Source organism: Patella vulgata, chromosome 1 (assembly GCF_932274485.2).
Source record: "Patella vulgata chromosome 1, xgPatVulg1.2, whole genome shotgun sequence".
Classification (NCBI taxonomy): Eukaryota; Metazoa; Mollusca; class Gastropoda; family Patellidae; genus Patella; species Patella vulgata.
The window spans coordinates 44,313,445-44,326,679 of record NC_065879.2 but is presented as its reverse complement, the minus strand read 5'-3'; the positions used below and the strand labels follow the sequence as shown (position 1 = coordinate 44,326,679).

The 13,235-nt window shown below is 32.9% G+C and overlaps 1 protein-coding gene across 3 annotated transcripts in view; it reads left to right on the top strand.

The window, feature by feature from the left end:
* LOC126819719 (protein SCAI) overlaps nt 1–13,064 on the top strand; it is a 43,963-nt gene extending 30,899 nt beyond the window's left edge. For 2 of the 3 annotated variants that reach the window (XM_050547936.1, XM_050547927.1), the window contains 6 exons: nt 462–558; nt 2,254–2,335; nt 4,464–4,536; nt 5,832–6,005; nt 6,432–6,532; nt 7,028–13,064. In XM_050547936.1, coding sequence (XP_050403893.1) covers nt 462–558; nt 2,254–2,335; nt 4,464–4,536; nt 5,832–6,005; nt 6,432–6,532; nt 7,028–7,180 — 680 coding nt within the window. In that variant the 3' untranslated portion in view covers nt 7,181–13,064. Of the gene's footprint in view, nt 1–461; nt 647–2,253; nt 2,336–4,463; nt 4,537–5,831; nt 6,006–6,431; nt 6,533–7,027 lie in introns of those variants that run through there. The other variant, XM_050547944.2, reaches the window with a different exon arrangement.
* Nucleotides 13,065–13,235: the final 171 nt, after the last annotated feature.

Here is a 13,235-nt window from a genome sequence, read left to right as displayed (position 1 = left end):
CGCAGATCAGACTGTAACTTCCAGGATTATGGCCACTGATTGTACGAAAAACATGTTTTTAGCTTGTGGACCCTCAAGAGGTCACAATTTTTATCTGATTTTAAAAAACGTTTAAATGAATCACCATTACAATTACACAGTTAAAATCAAACCGAAACTGCAAGACAAAATGGCCGCGCCTTGTACGCAAATTGTGTACAAGTATGTAATACAAAGGTTGTGGACCCTCTAGAGGTCACAATTTTTGTTCGATTTTGATGAAACTTAAAATATATCTTTATATCCCAAAGATCTCAGTCCAGTTCGATATTCGTGCATTTCAGACCATAATTTCTTGGATTATGACCCCTGATTGTACGAAAAATAATGTTGTTTTTTTTAACTTGTTCTCTGTCTATCTCTTGCAAAATGTGGGTGTATCTTGCCTGGCACCGCTGATTACTGTTATATTTATATTTTAGCTGCATATGATTTAGGAGGTGTTGTAACTAATAGTAGAAGAGAAGGAGAAACACCTAGTAAAGGAAAACGACCCGGTGTATTGAAAGAAATGCATTGGTAAGATTTATTCAGTTCTGTTTATACTTACTATATGCTGCACAGACTTGGTGGTCCCCTACATCTACCAGTAATGTGAAAGAATTAATCATCTTCCTAATGTAAAATGGCTTGGATTTGGATAAAACATTAAAGTATTGGTTTAATTAAATTTGTGTTGATTTGTTTTGTAAAATTTAGTATTTGTCTCCATTTAAAATTTTAGATGTAAAGTGTTGAGATGTAACAGATTTATTGCCCAACTGTCAGTAATTTCAGCTAAAAGAGAAACTAAAATTAGTAAACAAACTAAAATTTAATAATATCCATTCTTCAAAAAAAGTAGGGGATATTCAGAAACAATACAAAATGCGGAAATGCACTGCTGTTTTTATTAGAGGTAACCAGTGTATGTTAATAACAGGTCAATTGCCTACACAAGAACATAAACAGTTCATATGGGCCGCTTATCTGACGGCCCCATTTCGCTCACAAAGAGATACACTGTCAAAAGTATGGACATTTTTGATTTTTGTCTTATTGCTCCATCAATCCTCAGACATTCAGCAATTCGTCGTGGCATGCTCATAATCAACTGTCCAATCATGATTTGGGGCAATCTGACCCACTCCACTTGCAGTGTCACGCCCAATTCTTGGAGTGTTGTCTGTTGACGTTGACGAACACGTCTCCCGATCATGTCCCAGACATGCTCTATAGGGGAAAGGTCAGGACTTATGGCTGGCTTAGGCATATGGACACTATGGTGACGCTGGAGGTAGTCATTCACGACACGAGCGCGGTGGGCACTGGCATTATCGTCTTGAAAGATGAAACGTCAACCTGCACATTGAGCAAAGGGCAGAACTATCGGTGCCAGGATGTGGCCAGAGTAAATGTGGACTCATCTGAGAACATTACACGCGCCTATCAACGATTACCCCAATTTCTACGCTGGTGAGTTAATGGAGGCACAACATGCAGTTGTTGCGCATGCAAATGGGCTGCATGTAGCCGATTTCTAATTTTTTTTGGGTGTAACTCGAATTCCTGTAACTTGGTACAAGTTTACAGAAAGTTGATTGGCCGTTTGTTCTCGATTTCGCAGGACATGTGTACAAATGTATCGATCCTGGGCTTGTGTAGTGGTTCTAGGACGACCTGAATGAGGTCTATCATCAGCATTGTTTGTTTGTTGTTACCGGTTCCACAGTCTGCTGATCACAGACTGTGACACATTAAGCATGTTGGCTACTGCTCGCTGTGTAGAACCCATTTGAAGCATGCCAATAGCACGTAGATGTCCATCATGTTGAAGATGTCACATTGCAAATTAAACTTAACAACTAAAGCAAAGATACACGAAACAGTAAATCTTATGCAAGAACCTATAGGAAACCAACCATGGATATTATAAACTAGCATGCAGCAGTTTTCATCAACCCTTCCTGGAAGTGTCAAATTTGACAATAAACCCCTCCCACGTGTCGCATGTGCAGCTCAGTGGTTCTGTTGGGGCGATAAGTTCTTCATCTGTGAATATACTCTCAAAGCATGTCAAGTGTCCATGACTATTTATCATATCACAACCTGCATAGGTATTTGCATTTTAATATCCCCTTCTTTTTTTGATAACACATCATTCCAATATATTATTTAAAGTACAATGTATGTATAACTGAGTTATTGAATATTATTTATTTATTGTATTTTCAGTTTACATCCAGGAGATTTATATCCATATACACGTAAACCTTTATTTCTGATTGTTGATAGTGATAACAGTTCAGCTTTCCAAGTAAGTTTCTTTTTAATTCTATATATATAATATATCACTGCTGTATTTTGCCACCGTTTGCCGGACTGTGATGTTAATAATAATCCTTATTTCTTTACTCTCTCAGTACAATATGCGTAATGTATAATCAGTGAATGAAAATAGATTTTGAATTTTAAATTCAATATGATCACACAGTTTGAAACATAACATTATTTAAGTTATTTCATTTCAACTTGTACTATATGCAGGTAATTTCTTATTAAGGTCAATGTCCACCATATGCCAAAACAACAGTGACAATAGCATGTCTTTCGGATTAATGTCAAGCGAGAGCCACAACTGCACAGATAACATCCTAATTACATCATGCAAAACAAAGAAGCCAGGGGATTTAATTTTTGGACATTTAAGTTTCAGTTAATGAAAAATTATTTGTCAATAGAGTTCTTCATTTAGTAAAGCTTACATTCTTCATTTGAGCAAACATGTAATAGGTTACTGTGAAAGGTTAAAAACAAGATCTCATGAATCCTGTAGTGCTTGAAATATAATGGTTTGTGTCATGCCTAATCTCAAGAATTTTCATTGTTTCTATTCCTGGCATTTTTATCCGCCCACATTTTCATGTGGAAGTATTATGCCGTCGCCCCTGTCCGGTTCCTTTTGATATTGACATGTATCGGACCATAACTTCATGGATTATGGTCCCTGATTGTACGAAAAATCACGTTTTTAGCTTGTGGACACTCTAGAGGTCACAATTTTCACCCAATTTTGATGAAACTTGAAATGCATGTTTATAACCCAAAGATCTTGGTTCCTTTCCTTATTCGCGCATATCGGATCGTAATTTCCTGAATTATGGCCCCTGATTGTACGAAAAATCACGTTTTTAGCTTGTGGTCCCTCTAGAGGTCACAATTATTATCCGATTTTAAAAAAACGTTTGAATATATCACCGTTACACCGTAGTGTCGGTTGAGTTTGAATTTTGTGAAAATTGGACCAGAACTGCCAGACAAAATGGCTGCCCTTCTTACGCAAATAGTGTAAACATCTGGTATATCAAGGTTGTGGATCCTCTAGAGTTCACAATTTTGATCCGATTTTGATGAAACTTGAATTACATGTTTATAACCCAACGATCTTGGTTCTTTTCAGTATTCGCGCATATCGGATCGGGACTTAATGAATTATGGCCCTTGATTGTATTATCAATCGCGTTTTTAGCTTGTGGTCCCTGTAGAGGTCACAATTATTATCCGATTTTGAAAAAAAAATGTTTGAATATATCACCGTTGCACTGTAGTGTCGGTTGAGTTTGAATTTTGTCAAAATTGGACCAGAACTGCCAGACAAAAGGGCTGCCCCTCTTAGTTACGCAAATAGTGTAAAGATCTGTTATATCAAGGTTGTGGACCCTCTAGAGGTCACAATTTTGATCCGATTTTAATGAAACTTTAAATTTATGTTTATATCACAAAGATCTTGATTCCTTTGGATAATCGCGCATATCCGAACGTAACCTCCTTTAGGGCCCCTGATTGTTCGAAAAATCACATTTTTAGCTTGTGGATTCTCTAGAGGTCACTTTTTTATCCGATTTTAAAAACCATTTAAATATATCACCATTCCACCATAATGAAGGTTGGATTCGAATTTTGTGAAAATCGCAATGAAACTGCCCGACAAAATGGCCACTCTTTGTACGCAAATTGTGTAAAAGTATGTAATAGGAAGGTTGTGTACCCTCCAGAAGTCAAAATTTTTATCCAATTTTGATGAAACTTAAAATATATCTTTATATCCCAAAGATCTCAGTCCCTTTTGATATTTGCACATTTCAGATCATATCTTTCTGGATTATGGCCCCTGATTGTACGAAAAATCGCTTATGTTTTTAGCTTGTTCTCTATCCATCTCTTGCAAAATGTGGGCATATCTTGCATGGCAACCGCTAGTTGAAGTTGTTGTTAGTGGTAGTGGTGGATATTTGTATTGGAGCAGTTAATTCTTGAATCTTGAGTAATGGGAGGATATTGCTTTCTTTTAATAGGCCACAAGGTGTCCGTTTGACAATGTGCACATGAAGTTATGATAGTTCAATAGACTTATATAGTAAAATTTGTGCTGTAATTTATTACAGGGTTTCCCTACATTATTTGGTCAACCATTGGTTTGTCTTCTATCACCGGAACAAGTTCCTACAACCATGCAAGGTTAGTCAGAATCTCCGATAACCAGTATTTTCCGGTTTTTATACGCCCACATTGAAATGTGGTCTTATATTATCGTCGCCCCCATCCGTCCGTCCGTCCGGCGGTCCAGTGTCCACAATTACTAGAGGCTAAAGTTAATATCCGATTGACTTTAAATTTATACACAGTGTTTAAGGTCATGGGACGAAGAAGCCTATTGATTTTCAGCGATTTCCGATAATTACTGCCAGAGTTATGCCCTTGATCACTTCAAAAAATCTTGTTAATATCCGATTGACTTTAAATTTATATACAGTGTTTAAGGCCATGAGACGAAGAAGCGATTTCCGACAATTACTGCCATAGTTATGGCCCTTGATCACTTCAAAAATTCTTGTAAATGCTCTAGAGGCTAAAGTTAATATCCGATTGAGGTCATGAGACGAAGAATCATATTGATTTTCAACGATTTCCGATAATTACTGCCAAAGTTATGGCCCTTGATCACTTTGAAAAATCTTGTGACGCTCTAGAGGCTAAAGTTATCATCCGATTGACTTCAGATTGATACACAGAGTTTAAGGTCTCGAGACGAACAAGTATATTGATTTTCAATGAATTTTTATGACGTGAACAGCTAAATCCATGATGTTAAAAGTTCGTATACTAAACGTTAGCATGGGGCAGAACTTTATAAAAACCAAATAAATTCTAATGGTTTTCTGATAAATACTTAATGAGTTGTTACCCTTGATCAGATTTTAATGTATTATAAATGTTTCATTACTGAAAAAAGTAAAAATATGCGACAACTCTTGTTGACTGCCCGGAAGATATAGCTGCTGTGAGCGTATGTTTTGTTGCCTGGCAACTTATCTTTTTACCGGATTGTCAAAACTAGTCGTTATATGTGCTAATTACAGATTATGAACCACATGACCGATTCTCAGTAAGGTATAACTGTTATTGTGGCCGACTAGCAAGTTGATTGACTTCTTAGTATTGATTAACCCGTTGTAATTTAGCCAAAAGTAGATTGATACCATAATGGCCGGTTCCTTCTAACTGAAAGTGCTATTTAACCTAGGTTTTTGGTGTTAATCCTCCAAATTATTATCTAAAAACACTTTTCATACCTTATGTTGTTCAATTTAAATAAGGAAAAGGATTGGCCTTTGGTTTTAACTAAATCATTTCAGTAGTTGCAGAGAAAAAGTACTTCACCATAAAACCACATCTTTCAAACCTACAACTGTTGATCTCTGTTCATTTTTTGGATTATATATCAGTTCATTACATTTCTTTTTTATTCATAGATCAGCATCAGAAAGGGAACTTGTTTACATTATTTCTTCACTGTCCACTTATGGCATTCTGTTATGTATGTAATATAATTGATATTCCTATCACACTATGGGACAAGTGCCAAATGCAGATAGATAAATTTATGGCGGAGGCCAGTAAACTCTTTGTTAGAGCTCGTAAACTTGGTAAGTTAATTTTATTTAGGAACACAAAAAATTAAATCGACCCGGTGGAAGTTGATATAAAGCATAGTTATATAAATACAGCTGCCTGTACCCTGGTGTTGTCTGAAATGTATGGTTTCTTGAACTTTTAACATAAAAAACTAAGCCACCATATACCAGATATTAAAATAGTGTTATTTTATCCAGAACAAATTTTTGTTGCTGACAATAAATATCTGCAAGGTATTATTGGGTTTGTGTCGAGCAGATGTTAAACATCATTTCTCTATTTGAAATCAAAAAATAATGCCCATTATGAATGGTCTAATTATTTACAGTTAGCACTTAGAGAAAATTTTGTAATCAAAGCTGTATTGTACACATGTACATTGACGTATGAATTTGGATTTGGTAAGAATTTACCATAGTTGTTTGTTTATTTTGTAGATCATTCCTACATGCAGTTTTTCGGTGATGATTTTCTTCGATTATTACTGCTTCGCTTTGTGTTGTGCTATATTGTGTTAATTTTACACAGAGGGTTTAAGGTAAGTATGTTTCTGATTAAAACATATTTATACTGGCAATGAGTCTTATGTATTTTGGAATAATTTTTCATCATAAATCAGCCTTTTATAATGCCAAATGAAGAATATGCATATTAATTTAGGTATTCTTACAGTTTAAGCTCAAAGACTTGTATAACTCTTGGTATTTTTATTGTAGAAGTCAGCTAATTTAAAATTAGAGATTTCAAACATTGTATTTGATAAATGTGGAGGTAGATGACCATTATATATTTTGTTATAACTCCCATGTGTAAAGAGTATATATAATGTATGAAAATAGCGATCACATTTCAATATGTTTAAATCTCCACCATCCGATAGTCTAGAGAATAAATATCTGAATAATAATTTGAAGCCAAGATAAAGACTGGCAATAGGCAGAATTAACTCTTTCATAATGCCACTTTGATATGAATTTTACTAGATGGATTTGGGAATAAATCTGATAATCAAATGCATATTATATTTTTACAGGGACCAAGTTACTACCCAGTTTCACACCCTTCACTGCCTACAGATGAAATTCTTGAGCACCCGAGTCTCTACAAAATAGTTCTTGATCTTGCTAGCATTTTAGAAGTTAGAGGACTATTTGCCGAGCCAGGAGAAGGGGATATCATTGCATAACGTCAGTTTTATTTAGAGTTGAATCTTGTTATCAAATCTTTTTACACATGAAATCTTTTTCATTAGCTATCGCATAATCATTTAATGTTCGCAACTGTTTAAACAGCATTTTCATTCGTCTGTATATAACTAACTTCGATTCCAATCGTAATCTTTTATTGTTTGTTGTGGACAAAAGTCTGCTTGTGTGAAGTTTGGGTCATTTCATGTCAAATCGGCCAACAGTTGTAGCTAAATTATCGTATAAAATTTCTTCCAAATCTGTTTCAACACAGACCAAATTTTAGAAATCATTTTTGACAAGGATCAACCCTTGGAATGTTGCTTCACCAAGGGTTAACTGGTGGTTGAGCCGTTTTATCATGGTTAATTTGATCGAGAATGAGCCTTTTTATCAGAGTCTCATAACATACAAATGTTTTCTTTGAGTGGTATTTAGCACTTGACACATGTAATAAACACAAAAAAACATAATATGGGGCACAATTACAATTTTAATTAAAGCGACATTGCGTTGACGGGTCTCTCTGTATTTTATATTCATCATCATTTGCTTGATAACACTGAGACAGCACTCAATATAACGTCACTTTAATTAAAATAGTAATTGTGTTCCATATTATGTTTTTGTGTTTATTATTAAAATTGTTTATCAATGTACAAATTCACGATGACAGAATACAGAAGTTGTTCTGGTTTTAAAGTAGCACATGTCAGTGACTACTTATGCTTTTCCATTAAATTTTATCGTTCACACATTCCACTAAATCCATAGGTTTTCGTTGAAAAAATTTTGCTTTATATACCACATGATTTTACCTTCCCGTGTGGGTTTTACTGCAAAAAAAACTAAACATATCAGAACATCTTCCGAATATTGATGTTTGATTTATTTAAATGGAAAAGCCCAGACATCACAGATTCATTATGAAGTATTAGAATAGTTTCCACAATGCAGTACCTGACATATATATATGCTATTTGCCCTTAATTAACCAACTAAAAGCCAACTGAAATGTCATTAGGGTAAATTTCACTCTCTATTTATGAATAAAACAATGTGCTTTTGCTATATAGCTATTCTTCTTACTATGGGTGCATACATTGGATCAAAGAAACACTGCTCTTTTTTTATGACAGTTACTCTCATAAGATCACAACCTGCATATTAAGTGTTAATTTGTTACTAACAAATAATACAATTTGTACTTTAGGCTGAGCATGATTGAAACTATTTTAATAATAGATAATGAATGAAAAAAATGTGAATCTGCAATGACTGGACTTCTCCTTTCAAGACGCTACACCTCTTTACATTAGGTCAATATAAAGTATAGAATGGAGTTGATCTAATGTGTTATTTCATTATTAACTTTTTGTATTGAAAGATTAAGCTTTAGTTGACTTGTTTAGTAAATTTATATTCATTTTTGGCTTACCATACTTTGAAATACGAAATTGGTTGAACTATTGCTTTGTCTAGAGACAAAGAGAGATCGTCATCCACAAAAAAAAAATCAACATATCAAATCTAATGAAATCAGCAGTTTATTTTGACCCAAATGAAGAGGTCTCAGTCAATTCAAGTCTAGAATGGCAGCACTTACTATGTCTCATAATCTTAAGAAACCTATGGCTTGCTTTTCATCACAGCTCCAAAGTTAATACATATTATTCATATAAAATGCTCAGATTTTCACAGATAGTGACCTTACACACTTGTTAAATAATGCATTATATATATGATTTACAATTTTAATAGTATTGATAGCGATCAATTGAAGGTCACAATGATTTAGATACTCTATTATATTATTTAAAGTATTAAAATCTTTTATTTTGACATATTATTTATATGTATAAATTAATAGAATTAATCATTTTAGTGGCACCAATGACATGTGATTTTTCTTAGATGCTCTGTAGGCTTTGTTTATAGAAATTCAATTATCTATTTACATAATCATCATTTACAGGCTATATCCAAACTAAAGGAAAATTATATTTATTGCCAAAAACTTATTGAAATTCTAAAAATACCATCATTATCATTAACAAGTGATTTGTTAACAACTGACTGTTACGATTCACCATCAAGAAAAGTGGTTAGGATTTCTTTATTTTATATTTGTTAAGCTTACTAACCACTTTCAGTCTATAATATAATTTTTCTGAACCATAAGAAATGTCCTACTGTTCATTACAAATAAGTTTTCCAGTTGTATTACTTGACCTAATTAACCTGAACAGAACATATTTTTAATTATGTGGTTGCATTAAATCACCATGCAATGTCATTATGAATAATTCCAATGAATCCCATGAAAAATCACATGTGTGATGGCCTTCATTTTTATAGTGTTAGATTGATTTATTACTAATAATACAAATATAATTTATTTTAAACAAATGTAAATATTTCTGTATAATTTACTTAGTTCTAGTCCAGAGTCAATAGAAGTGAGACTTGTTCTCCATCTTTTTGTAAATTAAAGGTATGGATATTTATTATCGTGACACAAAGAAAAACGACTGTGGCACTAATCTGTTATAAAATGAAGAAAAGGAAGACAGGGTGATAATAGGAGGTCAATTACATTCGGCTACATTGGGTTCAATCCTCTACTTCCAATCTGATTGAAATACAGATCTATATTTCATTTCGTTTTTATACTTTCGATGGCCTGCACTATATGAAGATCTGACCAGTTGTAGTGGGAGGTTGTGTCGGGTGTCTTACATGTGGATTTTGACCCTATGACAAGTGGATTTTGACCCTATCATTTGATTAACCAATGAGCTTCAGTGTTTTAAGGGGTTTTTCAGAAATACAACTCTTGCTTTGAATTCTTTTCTATGAATGTCTACCCACAGTTCTGCACACTGCATGCTAAGAACTTGACCCAACAGACCATTTGATTGGCTATCCATCACATCTACCAAAAATAGCTTATTTTACAACCTTTCCAGATCCTTGTGTAGTGAAGACAAATAAAATGAAATTTTGAACTATAAAAAACGAAACAATATAGCATCTGTGTTTAAGTCAGATTGATGGTAATTTGTGAAAATTTGAGATACCTGAATTAATTAGATGTCGAAAAATCTCCATCTGAAATGCTATTTGGATATGATATCAATTGGCTATTACTCTCACTTGACCTGTAGCTATTGACAAGATATGCATGCCATGATTTAACTTATTTTATTGTCAAGCTTAGAATGATGTAATGTCAAGTACTTAGACTTTTTTAATGTGATATTTTTGTCATAATATTTTTTCTACTTGCTTTTGATATGAGCATGTATGTATATGACGTACGATTGTATAAAGAGTGTTTCTTGCGTAATTATTTCTTGTTCTCATTTATTTGAAATTTTGCAAATTATTTGTATGAATGTTAAGATATGGAGTCTAAAATTACATGTAATGATACTACATTCCTAGACAAAATTTAATTATTTTTCTCTCAAGAGAATTACTAGTAAAGGACGTTATATTATATAGTGACTAAAGTCTTAAAATATTTGTATCGGATTAACTATTAAATTAAATTTCAAAACATTTTCTCTTATTAGTTGGTAAATAAATGAAGTCCGATTAAAGTCAATTTTATTTGTCTTTTGCAAAGATTGTGGAGAAATTTTGTAGATGATCAGTACCTTTTGATAAATTTGATCACCTTGATTTAATGGCATAATTGTGTAGATATACCTCAATTGAAAAATAAATTTAAATGGGCTAAACCTCTTTTGATTAAAGGTCAAAATAAAGCATTGTGTATTGGTTTAAAGTTTTATTATTTATGGGACAAAATCTAAACAATTAAATTTTATTGTCAAAATAGTAAGCGAGAGTAAGTTTTTGGCTTAAACTGTCTACAGGAAAACACAAAATCGACATTGGCCTTCTGTGTGGACTTAAAATTTTAAATGTAGAGAGATACCCATTCAGAATGTTTATCAACACATTGTACTTCAACACTTCTATATTTTAGCCAAATCAAAGAGGTTTATTTAGCCATTTTAACAAACTGAAAAAGTATAGTTATGGAAGACTTTTAAGTATTATTTATATTTATTGTTTATGTTTAGTTCATAGTTTCTGTATATTTTTGTTTTATTTTTGTTATTTATATACATGTAGTTCATAATTTAGTTATGATTACTTAGTTATCTTGCCAAAACCATATATAAATATATATATTTTACTTTAACTATTATGCAGCATATCTGAATTAAGTAGTTTATTGGATATTTTAAAAATATTTTATTAAAGTTTTCAAGAACTTTTTGGTTATAGGTCAAATTAAAGTGTTGAACTGGATTGATCAGATATTTTAATTCAAATGGAACTAGGAAATGAAATGAAATGGGGTTTATTGTCCTACTGTTCTGCTCCTACTGGGCTAATGAAGACAGGCATACACCATGCAGTGTACTGTAAGGGAAATTTTGCCTGGACAGCAGCGCTACGGCCTACTCTTAAATCGATTTCCAACTGCCAAGGGATCTCTTACGTGCACACCAGTGTGTACATGGGACCTCTTTTTTTAATCCTAGCCAAACGACTAGACAGCTCGAATGGAGCTAGGCATGCTCTGTATAATTAAATTTTTATTAACCCACATTTATAATACGTTCACAATTTGAGGATGCATATCTTCCTCACAGTTATCTGTTCAACTTTTCTTGTGAATGCTCTTCAAATATTATTATCAAATTCGCAGAGTATATTCATTTGGTGGCAGAGAAAAGCCCCATCGAAATTCAAAATTTCTCAAATGCAAAGTTAAGTTTTTGAAAGCTTGTGAACAGGATACAAGACACATTTTTGATAGAATGTTTTAAAACCTGGTGGGATTGGTCATGTAAAACATGATAGGACAAATTTTCGAAAGAAATGAATGTATGGTGTAATAATATTAGACGATTGATTAAGTCATTTTCTGGTTATGTGTTGGTTTAATTCAGTTATTCATACATGTATATCTCTGATATATAGTAAGGAGTTTTCTGAATAGTATAGACAGACCTGTAATAACGGCCCATACTCTTAGATGAAAGCAAAATAATGGCAATATGTGATGAACTTGGAAGCTCTGTGCATGCTTACTGTTGGACCAAAAAATAATTCAGTTGCTTGTTAGTATTATTACAGATTCAAATAAGCACAAAAGGTGGACAGTATTTATTCACAGTGATTATGGTAATTACAATTTATTCAATGAAATTGATGTATGGCAGTATTTACAGTGAATATGGTAATAACAATATATTCATTTAAATTAATGTATGGCAGTATCATTATCATGTCTTTGTTTCGTGTAACTTAATGATCATTCTTTCTTTTCTTTTCTTTTCTTTTTTGTTAATGTTTGTTATTTATGTGATATTTTAAGAATTTATTTACTTACTGATAATAATAGTGTGTACCTGTCTCTTTCAATAACTTGATAAAATTAATCAAAAATAGACTTAGATAAATATATTTGAAAAGCTTTAATTAACAAATGCCATTATGAAGTATTGTCAATACAATAAAACTTTAAGAGAGGTTTTTTGAAATACTTGTTGCATAATATTGCTCTTCTTCATAGATCAATATATTATTCATTTCAAATTAGTTCTTAAAGCTAATGTATATCAGTTCAATTTCCCAGACTCCTTGCTGAGCCTGATACTTGTACATGGAGATCAATATATGTAACGTGGTCTGTAGTGCTCACGTATTAAGACTAAATATCTTACTAGATATGGTCTATTGTTATTATATACTGATAAATTTTATACGCAAATATTCATTAACATTCAGCTTGAGGTGTTCTTATATCTTAACTTTTTTATATGTTTTGTTTTCTTCAACATAAATCTATGAAATCTCTTGAATGTGTTGTTTATTTTCTTTTTGGGTTTGAGTAATTAGTGAGTAATTAGTTGCTTACCAACCAGGGAGTCCCAGGTTCGAACCTGGTGTTGGCCAAGAAAGTTTCAAGTTTCTCAGAATTTTCCAGCATGGTTTCCCCTTAACAGCGTGCAGGACTGAGGGCCTGGG